We start from the raw sequence: 22,212 nt of genomic DNA on the forward strand, positions 1-22,212 counted from the left end.
TTGTCCCGTTCCCATTGTCCCGTTCCCATTGTCCCGTTCCCGTTGTCCCGTTCCCGTTCCCGTTTTCCCGTTCCCGTTTTCCCGTTCCCATTGTCCCGTTCCCATTGTCCCGTTCCCGTTGTCCCGTTCCCGTTCCCGTTTTCCCGTTCCCGTTGTCCCGTTCCCGTTTTCCCGTTCCCATTGTCCCGTTCCCATTGTCCCGTTCCCGTTTTCCCGTTCCCGTTTTCCCGTTCCCGTTGTCCCGTTCCCGTTGTCCCGTTCCCGTTCCCATTCCCGTTTTCCCGTTCCCGTTGTCCCATTCCCATTGTCCCGTTCCCATTGTCCCGTTCCCATTGTCCCGTTCCCGTTGTCCCGTTCCCGTTCCCGTTCCCGTTTTCCCGTTCCCGTTGTCCCATTCCCATTGTCCCGTTCCCATTGCCCAGTTCCTGCCGGAAGGGGCGGGCCCCGCACACACGTGACGGTGACGTCACGCCACGCGCGGCGCGGGGCGGGGCGGGGGGAGCAGCGGCTGGGAGCGCGCGCTCAGATCCCGGCGCGGCCATGGGGGCAGCGGCTGCCGAGGCGAACCGGACGCTGTTCGTGGGGAACCTGGACCCCAAGGTCACCGAGGAGCTCATCTTCGAGCTCTTCCACCAGGTACCGCCCGGCGCCCGCGCTGTGTGTACCGGGGGAGGGCGCGGCGGGGGGGGCCGCGGCCGCCATGGCCGGCGGGGCTACGGCGGCCGCCGCGGGACAGAGTTCGGCGGGGCGCACGTGCTCGGCGGCGGCCTCTCCCTCCCGGTGTTTGCTTAACGCCTTCGCCCCCGGTGCCAGGCGGGCCCCGTGATCACCGTGAAGATCCCCAAGGACCGGGATGGGCGGCCCAAGCAGTTCGCCTTCGTCAATTTCAAGCACGAGGAGTCGGTGCCGTACGGGCTGCGGCTGCTCAACGGGATCAGGCTGTACGGGCGGCCCATGCGCATCCAGTTCCGATCAGGTACCGGAGGGGCCTTCAGCAGTTTCCTAGAGGGAACGTGACCTGCTGCCAGCTGCCCTAGCCTGCAGCAGAATCACAGTTACTCGGGTGAATTGAGGAGTCCCTCATCTGCCAGCTCTGCTCCCCTCACACCCTCCTGTCCCTCAGGGCCGATGTAACCCCTTGGCTGAGCCTTCTCTGTGGGTTTTTATTGGTTATTCCTGCAGCACCTCTAAGATCTCTTCTAAATTACCACACGAGCGTTAAAAACTGCGTCTGATACTGGTTAAACGAGGCACACTGGCTACAATATCTCTGCCCTTTCTGGTGGGAATTAAGACAGTTGCAATGCTTTGTTTTGGTAACTGGACCATGTGGTTTTGCAGATCACTGACGAAATGTGAGAGCCAATTCGAAATGTGTTGATTTTCTGCAAGTTCACTTCACACCCGAGTTCCTTAACTGGTATTTGTGGGTCTCCTGATCTGTCTCTCCCCAGGGAGCAGCCACGCAGCCCAGGATATCAATCCATCCTGTTCCCAGCTCGGAGCTACTGGCACCAACCCTCCTGGGATGCCTCATCCAGCATCCAACTGCAGCAGGTAGGAGTCTCGCCAGCACGGGAGCGTGGGGTGGAGACAGACACTGCACGCTTCACCGTGTTCCTGGCTACTTCCGAGTGCAGTTTGGTGTTTCTTTCCTGTGGGGGGAACACCGGTGGGACGCGGGTGCCCCTCGGAGCGCAGCAGTCGCGTGTTTAAGGCTGAAACTGCCGATGTGTTTTCCCTGCAGGTATGAGAGGGTTCCGGATGGCCTGGCCGCAGCGGGGCACCCGCCGAGCCTGCAGAGACAAGCGGTGGTACGTGCACACGCTCACGGGCACGGCTTGTGGGAGCGTGCTTTCGGAGCGCTGAAACGACGGTTCCGGAAGATTGGAAGCTCCTGGGACAGAGCGGCCAGCTGGGAGGGCTCAGGGCCGTGGGTGACGCGAAGGTTCTGTTCCGCTCTGGAATTCGCGGCGCGGGTTTAGCGGCCGGCCCGGGCTCGGTTCCGGCACCGCAGCGGGCAGCGCGCGTGCCGCACCGAGCACCCCTCTCCCCCTTTCCCTTCCAGATGAACAGCGCGGCTCGGCAGCAGCCCCAGTTCGGGGGGAAATACGAGCAGCCCGGCTTTGCCCCTCCCGGCTACCCCCACTCCTTCCACGGCCCGCCGGGCTCCCCGGGGCCGCGGCGGCCGGAGGGGCCGGCGCCGCGCAAGGCCCGGCTGGGCGCCCACCCCTACGGCCCGGACAGCCGCCACTTCGGCCGCGAGCGCTTCGGCGACTGCGGCCCCGACTACGGCCGCGGCAAGCGCGACGAGTACGGCTTCGAGGAGAGGGGCCACGAGGCCGAGCACCACTACCGGGGCGGGCGTGAGGAGCACTATGAGGACAGGCACCGCGACAGCTGGAGCTACGAGCACCGCAGGGAGAGCTACCGAGAGCCCCGGTGGCACTCGGCACGGCATTGATGGACTCGAGGGCAAAGCAAGCCTGGCTTGTTTCTCACGGAGTACATGTATAAATTCCCCCCCCCCGAAAACCCCCAGCGAAGTCACCTTTTAGTGTTTGTAAAAATACCAGCAGTGCAGTCCTGCCAAACTCTGGTGTCAGTATTAAATGTGTTAACGCACACTTCAGGGCTTTTCACGGGGTAAGAAAGCCACGGTGAAGTCTTGGAGAAGCCACTGCTCTGTCCTTGTGTCACAGATAAGTGCTGTTGGTATTATTTTAGGAGAAAGGAACGTCTGTGTCAGATGGAAGGGTCTGGCATTTTAAGCAGAGCTGAGGTGGGACAGGTGCCTGGCATCTGTAACATTCCTCATGTTGTTTTTTATACAGTCACAGAATGACACGTTGCTCCGGGTTGATAGGTACCTTAAAGACCACCTCACTCCAGCCCCTTGCCACAGGCAGGGACACCTTCCACTGCACCAGGCTGCTCAGAGCCCCACCCGACCTGGCCTTGAACGCTTCCAGTGATGGAGCACCCACAATTTCCATGGGTAACTTGTTACAGTGCCTAAGCACCCTCACAGTAAAGAATTTTTTTCCTAATATGTAGTTGAAACCTACTCTCTTTCAATTTGAACCCATTCCCTATTGTCCATTTAAAATACGACAATGCTGTCTTGGAGAACATTAAAAGTCTCCCTGGGGAAAGCCCCTGGGTGATCCTCCGCCTCTGAGGCCGGGCAGCGAAGCTGCTCAGTGGGACCGGTGACGGGAGGAGCGCCGCGGACCACCGCGGACTACATCTCCCAGCAGCCCTTGCGGCACATCCGCCCCCACGGAGCGCAGGCGGCGGCGCGGGGCCCGCCGGGAGCTGTAGTGCGGCGGCTATGCTGGGCGGCGGCCGCGCCGGCCTGGGCCGCCTGCGGATCTGCGCCGGGCGGTTGTGGCGGGGCCGGCGGAGGGCAGCGGCCATGGCCGGCGGCGACATGGGGCAGCGCATGGTCTGGGTGGACCTGGAGGTGCGGGGCGGCGGCGGGGGGGCGCGGGGAAGGAGCGGGCGGGACGGGGGGGCGCGGGCCCCGGGCGCGCTGACGCTGCCGCTCGCCCCTGGCAGATGACGGGCCTGGACGTGGAGAAGGACCAGATCCTGGAGATGGCGTGTCTGATCACCGACTGCGACCTCAACGTGCTGGCCGAGGTGAGCCGCGCGGGGCCCCGCCGCACCGCTCCCGGGGATGCTGGAGCAAAGCAAGGCCGGGCGGCCCCCGGCTCCGGCCGCGCCGGCTCCGGCTCCGCACCGGCCGTGTGGGAGCGGCGCCGGAGCGCGGGGCCCTGCGTCGCACCGCACCGTGTGTGTGTCCAGGCTGGCACTGCTCCGTGCTCCGCCTGTGCTTGGCCCCGAACTTTTACATGCTTCTAAACTTCCCATTGCCTTCTTTGCTTTCCTGTCCCCGACAGGGCCCGAACCTGATTATCAACCAGCCCGACGAGCTGCTGGAGAGCATGTCCGAGTGGTGCAAGGAGCATCACGGGAAGGTAAAACACCTCTGAGCCTTGGCCCGATAAGGGTGACGTGTAATTCCGAGTGCTCAGCTGCATTTGGGGTGTAATTCCGAGTGCTCAGCTGCACTAGGGCTGTAATTCCCAGTGATCAGCTGCATTTGGGGTGTAATTCGGGGTGCTCAGCTGCACTAGGGCTGTAATTCCGAGTGCTCAGCTGCACTAGGGCTGTAATTCCCAGTGATCAGCTGCATTAGGGGTGTAATTCCAAGTGCTCAGCTGCACTAGGGCTGTAATTCCGAGTGTTCAGCTGCATTTGGGCTGTAATTCTCAGTGTTCAGCTGCATTTGGGGTGTAATTCGGGGTGCTCAGCTGCACTAGGGCTGTAATTCCGAGTGTTCAGCTGCACTAGGGCTGTAATTCCGAGTGCTCAGCTGCATTTGGGGTGTAATTCTGAGTGCTCAGCTGCACTAGGGCTGTAATTCCGAGTGCTCAGCTGCATTTGGGGTGTAATTCGGGGTGCTCAGCTGCACTAGGGCTGTAATTCGGGGTGCTCAGCTGCACTAGGGCAGGGACAACTGCTGTCTGAGCAGTTCTCAGCCACACAGAGGGGTTCAAAGAGAGCAGACAGTACCTGTCTTATTTTGTATTGAGGAGCCTGTGTGGAATGTTTTGCCCAAGGTCTCACGTGTCATCTGTGGCTCAGTTCATACTGCACTCAGGGATCTTCATCCTTCAGCTTCCAGCTTGCCGGAAGCAGCCTGTGCTTTGCAGCCTGGTTTCTGATAAGTTGGAATTGTGCTGGAAGCTGCTTCCTGGTCTGGGAGTGGGAAGCATCAGCACAGTTCAGCAGCAGTGAGGCTCCCCTGGGAGGGCTGGAGCAGGCAGGGGGGCCAGAACGGGATGTGTTGCTCAGGGATGTGCCACTGGCTCGCATCTCCCAAGGCAGGGGCTCAGCCTCCTTTCTCCCAGTGGGAGGTTGGGAATTGGGGTTTGGTTCCTCAGTCCTCTCACAGAGCTGCTGGCCACCTCCTGCCTCTGTGGGAGCCCTGGTGTAGGCTGGGTCGGGCTCAAAGTCTGATAGCTCCTCCTGCTGAAGTCTTGCATAAAATAATTCCAAATAATTCAAATGCGGAAGGGGGAGGTGAAGCTTGAATGCCTGAGTAAGAACAGGTGCAGGATCGGTGCAGAACAGTCCAGAACCAGTCAAAGGCAGATTTCTTCCTGTGGACTCGGGTGCATGTGGGATTAAACAGGCCTGTAAGCACTGGGCTTTTGCCTGTCCCCTCAGTGCTGTAAGCACTTTGTGAATTTTTTCACTGAAAGCTTCACTTTTGCAGCAAGAGATTATTTTTAGTTCTTTGGGCCACCAAAGAAAGGTTCCTCCTTGCCAGCAGCAAGAGAGCAAATGGATTTTCCAGTCCGTGATGATGAATTGAAATTCAAGTTAGTTTTCAATTAAGGGCTGAAGTTTTAAGACATCCATAACCCCCCCCCTCTTCCCCCTTCGGCATCTTGCTCTCCCTGGGAAGAATTAGCAAGAGTTTGGGAATGGATATTAATTTACTGTGATGGGTGCTTTTCCCTGCCCCAGTTGAGGATTCCGGCTCAGCTTCAGCTCGGGAGTGAATTGGAGATGGTAGCATGCGTCCTTGCTGCTCCTGAGGAGCTACTTATTTTTAATTGACTAAGAGAAGAGAAGCAATTAGAATATAGATGAAAATGCTGCCACATAATGAATTTTTTAACCACCACTTGGATCTGTCAAGTAGATTTTTGCTGCACAGTCGTGGAAATATATAGCGTAGCCAGATGGAAATAAATCACTGAGAACACTTGGAGAGGATTTGACATTTAGCTATTGAAAAAAAAAAAAAAAAGAGGGAGGAACTTTCCTGATTTATAGGAATCTTGATAAACCCTGAAGGCAGGATCCTGTTTATTTGTGTTCACTGGTACCTGCTGCTCCCTGCTGGGGAGGTGAGTGCCTCTCCTGAAACAGGGATATGAAGGGATGTAGTGCTCTCCTGGCTCAGGGATGTGCAGGTGGATAAACAACACCTCACATCCTGGTAACTGAAAAGAACTCTGAGCAAAGAAATCAAAAAAAGGGAAGGAAAAAGTCCCAAACTCCCCAGGAAGGTCAGTGCTGTCAGGACTTTTTACCTGCCTTGGTTTTCCTTCCCAAGCAGGAGGTCCCTGGGGAGAGTAAAGGCTGGGGGTGCCCCAGAGAACTGAGATACGGAGTTCAGGAGGCACCTGGGGAACAAGCAGCACTCCAGGGGCTGACCTTTCACAGCAGAGTTAAACATTTACTGGAGAACTGGAGCATTCCTGGCAGTGCCTGTGACAGGGCGTTTCTGATTTATGACTTGGCTCTTTTTTGCAGTCTGGCCTCACTAAGGCTGTGAAGGAGAGTAAAATCTCTCTGCAGCAGGCAGAGTACGAGTTCCTGTCCTTCGTGCGGCAGCAGACACCCCCAGGGCTCTGTCCTCTCGCAGGTGAGGCCTCTTCTTTCTGCACTACAACACATCATCCATGCTGCACTCCCTGCGGGATGCAAACCCCCGCTGGCACGTGTGGCAGGGATGGGTTCCTGTTCTGTGCTGTGTCTTTTCCTCCCTGGGTATGCAACCAAAGGCCGAGTAAGGATCTTCCAGGTGTCCTGTTACCCAGAACTGCTTTCACAATTTCGTATATGATCTTGGGACAGGTGCTGAGTGAAATTAATACCAATGGCCACTTTCACTTGGCAAAAAACCCGATGTTGGCAATTCTTTGATATTTATCTGTGTGACACAAATTGTGGGAGTAGTAACTGAGGAATTACTAGAGGTATTAGTATTAAACCCCGTGTGATCCTGCAATGAAAATCTGACAAACCTTTACAATCATATTTGCTAGAAAATGGGATAAATGAGCTGCTTGTGAATGGCTTTTCTTCCCCTGTGATCTCTCCCAGCTCGCTCCGCCTGCTGCTCGTTTCCATGTTGCTCTGTAGCATCTTTGAAGAAACATCTTGTTTGTGTCTTTGTAGGTAACTCTGTTCATGCAGATAAGAAATTCCTTGACAAATACATGCCGCAGTTCATGAGGCACCTTCATTACAGGATCATTGATGTGAGCACTGTCAAGGAACTTTGCAGGTAAATGTTGCCCCAATTAAGTGGTTTGAAAGAAACCCCCGGGATGCCCATTTGTGGGGCTGGGGCAGGGCTGTGGCTTCTCTGGGTGTCAGTGAAACCAAGGTTCCTTCACCAAGTGTAACAAACCCGCAGCAGCCACCAGACGTGGCTTTGAATCCCAGTTTTCTTTTTAAGTGGCAATTTTTCTGCTCACAGGCGCTGGTATCCAGAGGAATACGAGTTTGCACCAAAGAAGGCGGCTTCTCACAGGTGAGCTCTGTGCCTCTGCCACTGACAGAGCAGGGCTTGTCCTGCAGAGAACTCTGCTCTTCCTGAGCAGGATATGGGGCTCCCTGTGAGTTCCAGCATCCTGTGGATGATGCAGGTGGAGACGGTGTGCTTCTGCACCTTGTCAGATGTTTGAATTCTCCTGTCCAAATCCTAGATAGTATAGGGAAAGAGATTAAAATCTAGAGAACCAGAAGTTTCCTCAGCCTTTCTGATTCACTGTGCTCTTCAAAGTGCATGTTTGTTTACCATGCAAACAGTCACTCAGTGGGGGTTATCTGCCCTTTTTTTGGGCAGAGGTGGTCACAGAAACACCAGAAGTTGAGAACTGTGAAGGGGGGGTGAGAGTCCTGCTCCTGCCCATTTCCTGAGCTTGGGATGTGCCAGAGAGGTAACGGGAAGGAGCCAGGGAACCTCTGTGGCTCCGCTCTGATGTGCCTGTGCTGGGCAGGAGGGCTGGCTGTCGCAGAGGTCCTGGCTGAAGTCGTGGTTGATGTGCTGCTGCTTGGAGCTGAGCCCTGAGCGTGCCCTGGCTGGAGCTGGGCAGCTCTCTGGAGCCCTGTCTCTTCCCTGGGGTTGAATTGTTTCTGACAGCCCATGCTGGTTTCCAGCAGCTGTGTCCCAGGCTGACATAAACTGATAAGCCATGTGGTACTCCCTGGCACGTTGGCACCATTGGAATTTTATTCCTTCCCTGAGACAATGAGTGCTATTTTCAGTTCTGACAGATGCACCTTCCATGTGCATCAGTTTGGTTTCCTGCAGCCTGGAAGTTTTCAGTGGCATTAGGATGTGGGCATAGCTGGAGATGCACCCAGGCTCTTTGAAACCCTCCTTAATTCTCTTTCAGAGCACTTGATGACATCAGGGAAAGCATCAAAGAACTCCAGTTCTACAGAGACCACATCTTCAAGAGGAAAACGGATGAGAAGAAAAGGAAACTGATTGAGAACGGGGAAAGTGATAAAGCTGCCAGCTGATTTCCCCTCCCGCCACAGCAGCCCGTAGCACACACTAGATGCGTCTCCTGGTTTTTTTTTGTTTGCCAGTCTCTTGGGAAGCTGCACCCTGGGTTACCTTGTTTCTTACCAGCTGTTCAATGCAGACAGAAGCCTGAGTTGCTGCTGCTTTTCAGTTTGAGCAGGGAATCGGCACGCTGGGCTTCAGCAGCGCCCGGGTTCGGATGTTCTAGGTAAAACACGCTGTTTGATACTCCTTGCACCTGCTTTAGGTGCAGTCTTTCACGACACAATAAAACAGGTCAGTTGAAAGATGGTGGTTTTGGACAGCCTTTCTTTGGTGCTTGCCACGCTGCTCCTGGTCTCCCCTGGGCTGTCCTGGAGCGGGAGCCACCGGCCCATAAACCAGAGGGTGTAATGGAGCGCGGGGTGTGCGGCTCCCAGGCATGTTTTTATGATGGGCGTTAATAATAATGGCCATCCAGGGCTTCTCAATCCTGCTGATTGCTGGAACACCTGCTCTGCCAGCCCTGGGAATGATTGTTATTGCAGAGAGGCCATTAAAATGGTTAATGGGGCAAATAAATGAGCCTGTGAAATGTCTCTCTCTGTCACCAACTCCCAGGTAAGTTGGCAATTCCAGAGAGGTTTGTTTTCTGTGTGGGCAGGCTTGGAGCTGAGGGACATCCCTGCACAGGGTTATCCACCACAGCCAGCACCTGCAGAGATGCCTGGATGTATCCCTGTGGAGCTGCTGGCCCCCAGCCTCTGGGGCCCTGCGGCGGCGCCGTGTTGGAGCTGAGGACACGCAGTTCACCCCTGTCCCAGCAGCTCCCCGCTGAGCTGTCCCTCATCACGGCCACGTGCCACCAGAATTCACTTTGTCTTTCATGTCCATGTTGTTAGTTTTCTCCCCTTCCCCTGACTTCTTTCTGACCTACTTCTCCTGCTTTTCATATTTTATTACTTGTTAAGATGCTTTTGTTTTTCTCGAAACGTTTTTTTAAGGAAAATATTCCACCTGTGTTTATACATTTTTAAATATTGTTTATTCATGCTTCTGAAGCAATGGTGCCGTATGGAGGATTTTTATCTCGTCTCCCTGTGTTATGCAATAGCATTTGTGGTTTTCTGTGCTGGCATCATTTGAGGTTCCAATTTAGTACAGATTTGTCACGCACTTGGCAGAGCACAGATAAGCCCCACCAAAGCAGTGTTATTTTGGGCTGGAAACAAAGTTCCCTCCTGCAGCAGGGGCTGGGGAGAGGGAGCAGCAAGGACCCTCTGGATTTGTACCATTCCCTTCTGTGGGAGCACTTAGACCAGTTGTTTCTGTGCTCTGAAAGCTCCATCAGCATCACACAGTCATGGAAGTTCAAGATAGAGGGATGCAAATAACTCTCTCTTTTTGGACGTGGTAGCTAAAAGAATTCCTCAAAGGCAAATACAGAGTGTGCTGGGGATCCCTTGGCTGCACCCCTTACCACTTGTGGGTGCCTCCCGGACGGAGGTGTTTAACAGCACATTAAACCTGCAACTGCACCAGGAGTTTGTGCTCCTGCTCTGAACAGGAGCCCCCACAGCTCCAATCGCTGCCAGCATGGAGAGTTTCCCGTGTGGAAACTCCTTCCAGACATGAGCCATTTGAGCCTCCCACAATGGCAAAAAGAGCAATCAGTTACCCCTCCCTCCTTCCCTCTCTCCCTCCTTCATCTTTTCTCTGCCTTTCCCTGCACCTCTCCTCTCCATCAATCCACACTGCACTATTTGGGTGCAAACCACAGAAATCAGGAAAAATACCAGCTCATGCTACACTTTTGCCCAGGTTCAGTGTGGTCTGCTCCCATTCTCTCTTTTTAGAGAAATCCCCCTGCTCCCAGGCACAGCTGCTGGCTCCACCACAATGGGCCAGAGGAACTTCTGCCCTCTGGCAGCTGCAGCACAGGCAACATCAACCTTAGGAAGGCAGGGGATGAAACAGTGACCCTCAAACAACGTTCCCCCCAGCTCGCTGGGGCTGAGCTGTGTGCTCGGAGGTGGCAGGGATGTGCTGGGGACACTGCTCAGCCCATCAGGATGACTGCTCAGCCCACCCTGGCACTGCTGCCAGTGCTGGCCCTGGGAGCCGCCGGGTGCAGCTGCATTGGCTCAAGGTCGGCTGCAGAGAGCTTGGAGTAGAAAACCTTCAGACACGATTTTTGTCTCTTTTTTTTCCTCCCACTGCCGCTGATGATACCCTTTTACTGGAATAACTCTCTCCTGCTGACAGATAAGCTTTTAGGATAGTGAAATCTCCGTGACGCTTTAAGTGCCCTAAATGACAAAACAAGGACGTGCAAGATTACCCTGCGACTACTCCATAACACACAACTTGTCAGAAGTTGCCACAGCTGCCCAGGCCCCACGAGGACAGGGCACCCCGGACCCAGGACTGTCCTTCCAGCAGGACAGCGAGCAGAATAGTGTGAGCAGAGGAAAGAGAGGGAAAGGGGCAAAACAGGTTAGTGTGAGCGAGAGCCTCCCAGGCCATGGGGACGGAGGGTCCCGCTGGAATCAGGGACTTGTCTGTCTGCCGCCTCCCCACTGATGGATGGGATCCAAATGGCCATAAATTGCCGGGTGCTGCGGCGATGTTTTATCCCCGTGCCGGAGCAGCCGCCAGCAGCAGCGCGGTGCCACGTGCGGGGCACGGGCTGTCAGTCAAATGCCAAGGGAGGGAGAGGTGACAGTCAGCGAGATCCATTCCCCAGCACTAACAGCAGCGGCGAGAGGAGCATAAATGGGTGTGATAATGGTGTGATAGGGCCTAGCAGACACTGTATTTTGGAAAAGAAAACAATTATCTGGTGAGTCAAGTGGCACCTACTGACCCCTCAGCTCTGGCCACTGAGGGCAGGTTACAGACTGCAAATCCTTCTGCTTTCCTAAGACCAGGCTTTGGTGTTTACCCTCAAAACCCCCTTTCCTGGGAAGTCTGGGGGGAACTCTGTTCTGAAAAACCACGCAGCCTGTGTGAGGGCACAGCTGGGGAAACTGCCTGGCACCTTCCCCAGCGTGCTCTCCTGCACTGCACTTGCAAGGGAATAAAACTGGTGTCTGCTCCCGACCCAACAGACAAGACCGGAGGGAGGATCATGCTCTCCAAACTTTGCAGAAGGGAAATGAAGCAGAGAGAGATGAAGTGACCTCCTTAAGGTCGCATGGGGAATTTGTAGCAGAGCCAAGAACTGAGCTGAGATCTCCAGGGTCCTCATCTACTTCTTCCACTGTAAGATATTCCTTCCACTTTCCCTCCAGCCAAGTTAAAAATAAAACTGAGTTTCATGTCCCTTTGGCTGCAACGTGACTCCAGTGCAGCAGTCTGGTCCGTGAGCTGCCAGGGCTGCAGCACCAAAGGGCCTGCCTGGCTCTCTGCAGTGCCCAGTCTTTTGGGGGATGGCTGCGTGCATGGGTATATATTTGTGTGCATATATATTAGTTATGTGGCACTTTCTGCCTCACAATTACATGGAACCCCTTCATAGGCCCCTTTGAAGGAAATCTCTGTCGGTTCAGAGACACTTTCATCGCCAGCCAGCGCTCTGCGGTGTTTGTTCTCACTGTTCGTGCCAGTCAGAACGAAACTCCTCACAACGACAGAGAAGGTGGCTCTGGATTCCCAGTGCCATCACACACGCAAAGCCAGCCTTTTCTTGGAGGGGAAATGCCTGCAGTGGTATCTGCAGTGAGCCCTCAGCATGTCCTGCGGGCTGGGCAGCAGCGTGGAAGGCTCCCCTGCTGTCCTCACTGTCCACTCTGGATGTTTGCATCCCCTCAGTGTCCCCACGAGTCCTCCAACCTGCTGCCTGCTTCCATTTTCTGTGCTCTGCTCACCAACACCCCTGACAGGAGCTGCCCTTTGCAGCAGGAGGCCCAGGGGTGGTGGGCCGTTCCCTGCCAGGTGTGTCTGCAATGCCCTTGCCTTTCCCTGCGCAAGTTTTGACACTCGACCCGCTGCTCGCTGCTCGTTAACAGCCCGAAAAACATTCCCCAACCCGTTCTTCTGGGCTGCCATTCCCAGAGGCGATTCCCGGTGGCATCGCTGCTGTTGCTGCAGTTGGTCTTGTGGTGTCTCCCAAACACAGGGAGCTGCGGAGCTGCGAGCAGAGGTGCGGGAGGAGAAGCGGCTCCAGAAGGGAGCGATGGAGCCAGGGCCAGGGTGGGAACGCTGCACAGAGCCCACGGGCTTCCCCTGGGCAGCTCTGTTTTGACTGCTCGTGCAGTCAGAGGGAGGTCTGAAGGGTACAAGCTACCTCTCTAGACATAATCCCTTGTTTCCACAGGGAAGAAGAGTTTCCTGCAGGAATTAGATTGTTTGTTCTTTGTTTCCAAGGGGGACAAGGAGGGAGAAGCCCTGGCTGAATCCCCCTGTAGGTATCTGTAAGGCCAGGACTCGTGGCACGTGCCAGCACAGAAGGCAAGAGTCCCACGTCTCTGATTCCCCAGGACTGGTGGCACACCCTTGGTGCTGTCACTCTGGCCTTCTCCCCCACCTCAGGTCCGTGTCCAGGGCAGCAGAGCAGTTTGGGATGATGTTTTTGGTCTGTGAGCCTCTGCAGAGGACAGGCTGGCTGGGCCCAGTGGAAGGTACCTGGAGCTCCACAGCCCCTGGAGAAACGGGTTCCACAGATAATCCTCTCCCCAGCCCAGGCTCAGGAGCACCCACCCAGTGAAATGGCACAGGCAGCCTGGGCAGGCTCCGGGTCAGCCTGTGACCATCAGAGTGGATAGACTGGGGCTAATCAAATCCCCCCAGCCAGAACAACGGTGATAAGGAAAGGAAAGGAGGGGAATGCATTCCTGGCATGAACGGCTGCACGGCTCCGAGCAGGAGTGCTGCATGCACTGCATGCAGCGTGGAGAAAGGACCCTGCTCTCCTGGTTCTGACCACACCATGTCCTGGCTCACTGCGACGGATCCGCTTTCATGTCAGGCAGCAAAAATGCGAAGAATATGTTCTGGGACAATTATTTCCCTTTCCAGAGGGACAAAGTGACTTGTCTTGAGGTCTTTTCCGTGTCCTCTGCTGTGTGCTCTAATTGCCCCAAGATGCTCTACCTGGAGAGAGCCTTAATACATAATTATATACCATTAGCAATGAGAATAACATGACAACTGCTTTGGATAATCATGGAGAGCACTGTTCCTGCCAGTCTCCTAGCTACCACAGCACACACGTATTGGGCTCAATTTGTACAAGAGGGCATTTTGGAAGAATTATCTGAAGCTGGAAATAAGAACAGCAGACACACAGTCCTGGTTTCGTGGGACTCAGATGGAAACCAATGGGGAAATTCACTGCAAAGGCAAATCAACTAGTCGGCTTTTTAATTTTTTAAACCCACCCTAATTAAGAGCAGAGGTAGCGTAGCCCAAAGGAAGCCTTCAGAAGACTGCAGATGTTCTCTGCCTGAAGATTGTGTGATATCTGGTGTTGATTTAAAGACTCTGGGAAGCTGCACTGCCATCCCTAGGTAAACTGTTCCCATGTTTTATGACTATGCTGCTAAGAATTTGTCCCATATTTCATGCCTGAATTTGTCTTACTTTCATTCCTAACCACTAAGGATCATTTTGCCTTTCCCTGTCCCTCTGCCCAGCCACACTCCATCAGGATTTCCCTCTTCCTGGGCAGGCATGGCACTGTCAGCACACCTCATGCCTTTGCTTCTCTTCTTCCTGATTTCTAGAGCTGTGTATCCCCATTTTCTAGAAATCATCCTTACAACTCCAGTGTGTAAACCCCCACTTAATTGCTGTGGGGACATGCCCAGGTCTTTCTTCTAAGACTGAAATCATCTTTCTTGCCTGAAGCACCACAGCAACTCCTGGCTCCCGTCTCACCCTCCCCCAGGACTCCCTGCTGTGTCCTCCCCACAGCAGGACCAGGTTTTAATCCATCACGACAGCAAGAATCATGCTGTCACACTGCCCTGGGACATTTGGAGGCTGCTGGAAGGTGCTGTTCCCCACGCTGCTGCTGTGTGCTGCAGGACTGGGTGCTCCTGGTGCTTCCCCCAAGAACAGAGCCCATGGCAGCGAGCTGCCCCATCTCCTCCCTGCCCAGTGCGTGGTCCAGCTTGGCCCTGGTGCACTGCAGGATGTCACTCGCTCCCTCATGCTCCCCCAGCTTTTCCCTTTGACGCGTTTTTCAGCCTGAAGGACAGCACTGTCAACCTGTCCCTGGAGAATGAAGAAAAGCAAACAGGAACCTTCGGAGGTGCTCCGAGTGCCAAGGACAAGGCTGGCTGCTGCCAAGGTCACAGGCACGAGGATATTCATCTTCATTCCTCACCATCACCATACAGCCTTAGCCGGGGAGAATCGAGCTGCTTCCGGCTGCTCGATTAAAGGATGAGGGAGCACAGGATGGTTCAAGAGGAGATTGCTTCATAAGACAATGGCTGAGCTGATAATGCCAGCTAAAGTCGGGCCACTGGGGACCTCTTACAATTTTAAGATCCAATCAACTTTAAAATATTACTGTCTCAGGCAGGCGACAAGTCTTGGAGCAGAAAACAAGTGATCCTGTTTTATTTACGGAGGGAAAGATGTTCTCCCTGTCCTCACCCACATATTGAAATATTAATGCTGTTTGTCTGCGTAGCTGTGTTAACATCACATTTCCAGAGCTCAATCTATAAAAGCTCTGCTTAAAACACTTAATGCCATGATTCCAGCTGCCCGGGAGAAGTGGACAGCAGGGATGCAGAGGGCAGGGGCAGCAAGGACATGAAGAAATGCCTCAGGGAGAGGCTGCAGTCAGAAAGGTCTGTATCTTAATCCCCCTCTCTTCCATCACCTCTGACTCCATCACCTTCCTGGTGGCCACATGTCACTGCTCTGGAGCAGCTCATCCAACACTGGCAGATACCCAGCCTTTTGAGGAAACTGTGACCTTGGGTTAGAAACTCCAAAATTTTCAGGTGCATCTGACCTCCTTCACCCCTTGTAGCTGCCATCCCGCAATTACACAAATTCCTGCAAAGTTCAAGCCCCGCCTGCAGGAATTGAGCTTGGGAGCAGCCTGCCAGCAGCAGCCATGCTCAGGTGTCTGGGCTGGTCATGCTGCAATCCTGCACACGCTCCCTACCTGTTGGGATGCTGACAGAGAGCCTGGGAGCTCCTGCAGCCAGTGCTGGCGCTGGGTACGGCTGCTGCTGTCTGGGAAGAGACACATCATCGCTCTGCCTTAGCCTGTGGCCACAGCGGGACGGCAGCAGTGAGGACTGCATTATACATTTTATCATAAACACAAAAGCAACAACTACCACAGATTCTTAATAAAAATGTGTCTCTGGCGCCCGTGCAGAGCGCGAGTTAAACATTGCACCATCAAGCAATTTGCAGCGCCTGCACATGCGATCCTGCAAACGTCCCCAAAGTGCCCCACGGAAAAGTCAATAACATCAATAAAATCAACAACAAATAAAAGCAGCCTGGCTCAGCAGCAAGCTCTATTCACAGGGAACATCTCGGCGACCTTTTGAACAGGCTTAGTGTGAGAAGCATCCCCACGTGTGGGGAGGAAGGGCGCTCTCCTCCCTGAGAGCAGCCGCTGCGACAAGCACTGTCCAAGGACAGGAGCGATGGCATCTCCCTGTGCCCACTCTGCACCACAGCAACCTTCACTTGGCCAGCAGTGCACTGCCTTCCGCATGACACTGAGCATCCCTGGCACCTCTAACAGCACCCAGTCATCCCAGGTGTCTCCAGGAGCTATTATGATAGAAGCAATAGGTAAGAGCCATTTTTGCAACCTACTGCCCTTTGTTGGGATATAAAAGACCTCTTCCAGAACTCTTATCCTCTCCAGTGTTGCCTGACACCACCCTCCTCTTCCCACCTGCCAGGGCCTGTGCTCTAAGTCATGCACGTTCTTTTATTATGTGCTCATTCATCCATCCCTGAAATTCACATTCCTCTTCCTTTATAAAGAATTAACTTGTTGGAGCTGATTTATGAAGACTGGCAGGCACCTGTGCTGGTGCAGGGCTCTAATACGTTCATCATGAAGTCCTGTAGTTATTCCTAAAAGAGCTCATGTTAATGCCTCACATTAAAATTCATACTTTATTTTTACATAACTAGATGACTCTCTGCAATCTTTAAGATATGCCCTTCAGAACCTGGATTTCTTCTTCTTTTTTTAAATTTCTTTTTTTTTTTTTTTTTTTTTTTTTTTTGTGAGGGATTGAAGCTGTGTGGTGACAGCTTCTCATAAACACAGGGTGGCATTGGTGCAGGGTGGCAGGTCGTGTGCTTGCTGCATGTTGTGTGCCTCAGGTGTGACTGACAGCGAGGACTCGCCAAGGGACATCCTCTGTCAAACGTAACTTGCTTTTGTTAGCACAGCAACAGAGCCATTTTCCTTAAGAACATAACCTTTCCCAAATCCCCTTTGCTAACAGGAGCCAGCTTGCACTGGAAAAGCAGCGGGTTGAGCTCTGCACTCTTCTGGAAGAGCCTTCAATACGCGAGGGGCGAGTGGAGCTGGAGCAGGGGCGTGTGGGGGAGCAGCTCCCAGGGAGCCTTTGGTGTGAACCGGCTTGCGGAGGGAGTGATGGGCATGAAAGAAGAGCTGCAGGGGGCAAAGGCCTGAATTGTTTGGTGGGAACATTTTCCCCCCTTTCAATCCAGTGCATTTCGTTCCCTGGTAGAAACAAATCTACTGGAACCCACTAAATTTGGCACAAGTTCAGCTCAAAATATAATTGCCCTCAAAAGGCAGCTGGCCAAACTCAAGCCCAGCCTCACATCCCTCATTTTCCTGACATGTTTCCCTTTGGGTGCCAAACACACCTGAGGGATGACCAAGGACCCTCAGCATCGTGGGGACAGGGGCTGCTGGCAGCTTCACAGGGCTCTCCCCTGCCCACGCAGCTCAGAGCCAGCCCTGCGGGAAGGCGTTGGTGGGAACAAAGCACCGCAAGCGAACAGCCGGCTCCAGCATTCCGCTGCGGATCATAATTGACCACTGAAAGCCTGAGCTACAGTTCTAATTTGATAGGACTGTAATAAATTGTGTTTCTTGCTCTCAGATGCAGAGAGAGAAAGAAAAGGAGTGGGAAAGTTAATCTGGATTTTCTTTTTTTTTCACACCACTGCAGCAGAAAAATCTCGTCCCTTGTTATTGTTTGTGTTCAGAGCAGACTGCTGTGTTGGAAACACACATGGATGATCCCTGCCCCAAAGAAGGTCTGTCCTCAGCCAGGCAGACACAGAGGCCATCTGTGGCATAGTTGTGGCACAACTTTTGGCTTTCTGTGAGGGATGTGGAGTTTGGAGGAGCTGAGCAGTCAGGATGGCTCTGAGCAGGAGGGGCCACGCTAAGTGTGCCACTGGCATTGGCCATCGTCCAGGCCATCAGGGAGTGAGTGGATATCTTAATCCTGCTCCCACCCTGGATCTGATCCAAGACAGACTGAAGTCAGTGGAAATCTTCCTGTTGCTGCCCTGGGCTTTCAGCCAGGCGGGCAGTGGCGTATGGAGTTCCTGGGACACGAGCAGAAAGACAGACGGAAAGCCCCAGCAGAGCTGCTGTGTGGCTCCCGTGTGAATGCACAAGTAGGTTTTGCTGCAAAGAAGGCATGAAGCCCTTAATAGGACTGCCACTGCCCAGTGGGGAGCACTGGAAAACTTTCCCTTGGGATCCTGGCATTGCCCAGCACAGCAAGTTCCTCTGAGCATCCTTGGCAGTGTGCCCCTAACCCACACCCCATCTGTCCAGAGGTGTCACCCAGCTCACAGCCAGCGGCACTGCCAGGACAGATCTGCTGGCAGTTATTTATTTGTTTTTGCGGGGCGGTGCAGAAGATGACAGCTCATAAACTGCCTGCCAGCACCCTCCCTTCCCCGTGTCCTTTGAAGCGCTGCTAACCGCTGGCTTTGAACCCGCTCTGTTTATTGTGTGCCGCAAAGCTCGCGCCTTTGCGACTGACATAAATTATAGAGCAGGAGTAGAGAGAAAAGGAGGAAGATAATGCAAAATGCCCTCCCAAGTAACTTTGCTAATTAAACCAGCTCTGAAGCCTTCCCAAACACCCCCATGTTATGACAAGATGAACAGCACATTCCAGTGAAACTATTAAATTTATATTGTGTAGATAAAGTTCAGATGAGACCATTGTTGGTTGATAGCTGAAAAGGAGCCAGCATGTGCCCAGGGGGGCAAGAAGCCCATTGGCATCTTGGCTTGGACCAGCAATACTGTGGCCATCAGGAGCAGGACAGTGACTGTAACCGTGTGCTCAGCCCTGGTGAGGCCATGCCTTGAATGCTGGGGTCAGTTTTAGGACCTCTCACAACAAGAAGGACACTGCGGTGCTGAAGTGTGTCCAGAGAAGGGCAGTGGAGCTGGGAACATGGTTAGTAGGGACATTGCAGTGCTGGGTTAATGGTTAGACTCGATCTTAAAGGTCATTTACAACCCAAACGATTCTCTGAGTCTATGATTTACTTCCCATTACCCTTATGGCAAAGGCAGCAATCCCTTGGGACATCCTCAAGGAAGAGGGATCCCTCTGAGCCCAGGTCATGTCTCCTCCTGCTACGCTCCCTCCAAGACACCCACAGCACAGAGCAAACACAGCCCTGCTGGGTTTCCTCCTGGGTTAGAGCAACAACACCAAGGCTTCAGGCTGTGCCAGCACAACATGTGAAATGGGAACTCACTATCCTAACAAGAATAATATTCCTTGCAGAGGTTCACACACTGCTGCAATTGAGTTATGAAATACCACGAGGATCAGGTGGACTTAGCAGGAGCTGCTCTTCTCTTGGAGCACTTTTTCATTGTCTTTAGCTAAAATAACCTTTCAGAAAGCAGGAGCAGCATCCTCCCCCTCAGCCCTCCAGTCACTGTCCTTCGCTGAACATTGATTTTTGCAATGCTCCTCATTTTTCCTGCTCTGGAAATGAATATCACTATGTATTTCTTCAGAGATGGTAGAAAAGAGACAGCAAAGGCAGATGTCTGCATGACCATGAGGTCAAACTGGTCCAGCTTTGGGGAGTCCTTAGAAGAGGCTTCAAGCTGCCCTATCTCAGGCACTTTAAATTCAAGACATTGATAGTTGAAAAAACGGGCTTCTCAATGCTGAAGGAGAACGAGTCTGACCCTGTGCCAAGGAGCACTGGCTGAGGAGCCCCGTGGCGGAGTGACAGTGACTTGCCCCCGTTAACTCATCATTTGTGGGTGATTATATTGCATTGATGGCTGGCCATCATTTGCCACTGTATGACTAATTAGCCACCAGGCCCCTGGAGCTTTCTGGCCCTATTTTAAATCACTATTCCCTCTAAGCAAACAGCAGATAGAAGCAACTTCCATTCCCTAAATAAAGCACGGCAAGAGATTTCATTCCAAGGAGGGATCTAAGCCTGAGCTGGGGCTGCTGTCGGAGGCTCAGAGATGTTTGGACACGGGTGTGGTGTCGGCGTGGGCACACTCGTACTGCTCACTCCAACACGGCCCCGCTCAGCCTGAGAAGCAACGCTGGAAAGAAGAGACTCCGAAGGGAAAAAAGGCAACTTCTGCCTCCAGGCCTGCGTCCCGCAGTCCCTGAGCACACGGTAGGTTCTGCTGGGGAAGCATTTCCATCCAGCTGCTGCACTGACAGGTGCAGGAGGGCTGGAAAGGCGTTGGGTGGAGCTCTGCATGTTTACCACTATTTATCCTTTGTATTTTCCTGGTTCCAAAGGCTCTGGGTACTGAACAGTCCTTGTGCAAGGGGGAGCGCACACATGAGAAAGCAGCTTTCTCCCAAAAACATAAAAGTGAAAAAAAAATAATAGAGATTACAGATACATTATCGCGGGATGAGGGCCGACCCTAAACAGTTATCTATAACTATACAGTGATTTAATTCCAGACCCAAATGATGAACTGACAAATTTCACGGCCCAGTTTCTATTCTGGAGCCGCCCCCCTACTCGCTGAAGCTCATTTTCTGGGGGAGGTTTTGGAGGAAAATGAGTTCTTCCCCCTCAGATCTCCCCGGGGAGCGCTCACATGATGCAATTGCTCACTCGCAGCATCCCCGACACAGAAGTACAAACAGCGACATTTCCCGATATCAAACGGGGAGCGGAGGGGACTTGCTAAGATCAAGCTCTGCTCTGATCTAACTTGCATCTCACCAGTTTAAAATCTTAATTGAAATGCTACTTGAAAGCCTCCTGAGCACAAGGAGGGAAGATAAACCCAGGCAGCCGGCCTGAATGCCAAAGCACGGGGAAGGAAAGCCAAAGTGCTGGTTTTTTTTCTGAAAACATCATTTTGAGCTGCCTGTCGCTGGCAGAGGTATGACATGTTCCTTCTCCAGAGAGGGACAGGAGAGAGAGGAAAATCATCTTCCAATCTCAGTGTAAGTAGCAAGTATCAGCTGGGCTGCAGTGCCTGGTTTGCCTGCTGCCTCCCTGGGAAGTTTGGGAAGAGGGAGGGGAAGGAGAGAAGGCAGAGACCACCACGTTTGGCAAAGCTGGGCCTGAAGGTCTCTCTCTGCCCACAGCAGCTCCCTGGAAGCCCAGCTGTTCAGCCAGGCAGCTCTTCCACGTGGGACAGAGGGTGGGGGGAAACCCCCCAGACTGGCCAGAAACCGAGTAGCTTTTAATTACACTTTGCAACATCTGCTACTTGTGACTATTTGTTTTAGTATTTCTATTTTACACATTGGAACACTCTGATTTTTTGTTGTCTGGAGCTACAGAACCGCCTTGAAAAAGAGCCATTGCTCAACAGCAATAGTGGAGCAAGTGTGACCGGAGCACTGCAGCACGGCAAGGACCACTCCAAGGCTACGGCAGCCCCGCTGCTGCTTTTTTAGTGATTTGGTTATTTTGGGCACAGCAGACAAACCGTTTGTTCATTTGGGAACAACAGAGCTTAAAAACAAACGAGGTGTTAAAAGCAGGGAGCTCAAAGCTGGGCTTTCATCTGCAGGCTGCGGTGTGGCTTTGATGGGGCTGGGAGAAGAGCTCTCTTCTCAGGGGGATAATAATTATGGTTTTGGCTTTGAGAAGTCCGGTGGGTTGGATCTTCACAGGCTCTCAGTGCTCCCCTCCCCGCCTCCTCGCATTTCGACTTCAAAGCAGAAGGGAAGAAGCCCCGAATAGCATCATTTTGTTGATCAAAACCCGGCACTAAACATCGGCCCCGATGAAGGAAACCAGAAAGGAGCTTTTCATTAGCGGCAGATGAAAACGACACCTCGCCTGGCTCGGCCGCAGCCGCTCCATCCCGGACAGGATGTTTCAGAGATGTTTCAGCGATATTTCAGCGAGGTTTCAGCGATGTTTCAGCGATGTTTCAGCGGCCGAGGAGCCGCGCACTTCCCCGGCCGCGTGCTCGGGCAGAGTATCTTGCTCAGGGCACCGGCATTTAGAAGAAAATGGTTTTCTTTCATCTGTCCAAGTAAATCTCTTTCGAACACTTGTGAGCCTGATTGCTGCCAATTTCCGCTGCTGAATGCAGCCATTCGGAGGGAAGGCATTAGGACTAAGAGATACTCATAACATTTCAAATGAAACAGTTTTTTCCTTTTTTTCCCCCCATCCCACCTCGGGCTGTGTCTCTTTCACCGTTTGGGTATTCATTCTTTGAGAACAAGAGCTATTTCTCCGCTTAGGTCCTCTCCTATGCAGTCCCTGCCCAGACACGAAGGCACTTCTGCTTGAAGGGACGAGTCCCCTTTGCAGCTGGGTGCCATAAATAAATATATATTTGTATGTAAATATATAAATAGATAAAATATATAAATATAGAATCACAGGGTGGTTTGGGTGAGAGGGACCTTAAAGCTCATCTCATTCCACCCCTGCCATGGGCAGGGACACCTTCCACTATCCCAGGT

The 22,212-nt window shown here is 53.2% G+C and overlaps 2 protein-coding genes across 2 annotated transcripts; both read left to right on the forward strand.

Moving 5' to 3' along the window:
* The first annotated feature begins 475 nt into the window (after window positions 1-475).
* RBM7 (RNA binding motif protein 7) lies at window positions 476-2,680 on the forward strand. Its single transcript, XM_053963637.1, has 5 exons — window positions 476-636; window positions 814-976; window positions 1,455-1,557; window positions 1,748-1,814; window positions 2,069-2,680. The coding sequence occupies exons 1-5, from the start codon at window positions 541-543 to the stop codon at window positions 2,462-2,464; spliced, it is 825 nt and encodes a 274-aa protein (XP_053819612.1). The 5' UTR covers window positions 476-540; the 3' UTR covers window positions 2,465-2,680.
* A 633-nt stretch (window positions 2,681-3,313) lies between these two features.
* REXO2 (RNA exonuclease 2) lies at window positions 3,314-8,631 on the forward strand. Its single transcript, XM_053963560.1, has 7 exons — window positions 3,314-3,466; window positions 3,562-3,645; window positions 3,906-3,983; window positions 6,337-6,448; window positions 6,985-7,093; window positions 7,289-7,342; window positions 8,211-8,631. The coding sequence occupies exons 1-7, from the start codon at window positions 3,335-3,337 to the stop codon at window positions 8,338-8,340; spliced, it is 699 nt and encodes a 232-aa protein (XP_053819535.1). The 5' UTR covers window positions 3,314-3,334; the 3' UTR covers window positions 8,341-8,631.
* The last annotated feature ends 13,581 nt before the right edge of the window (window positions 8,632-22,212 follow it).

The sequence above is a fragment of the Vidua chalybeata genome, chromosome 23 (genome assembly GCF_026979565.1).
Source record: "Vidua chalybeata isolate OUT-0048 chromosome 23, bVidCha1 merged haplotype, whole genome shotgun sequence".
Taxonomy (NCBI): Eukaryota; Metazoa; Chordata; class Aves; order Passeriformes; family Viduidae; genus Vidua; species Vidua chalybeata.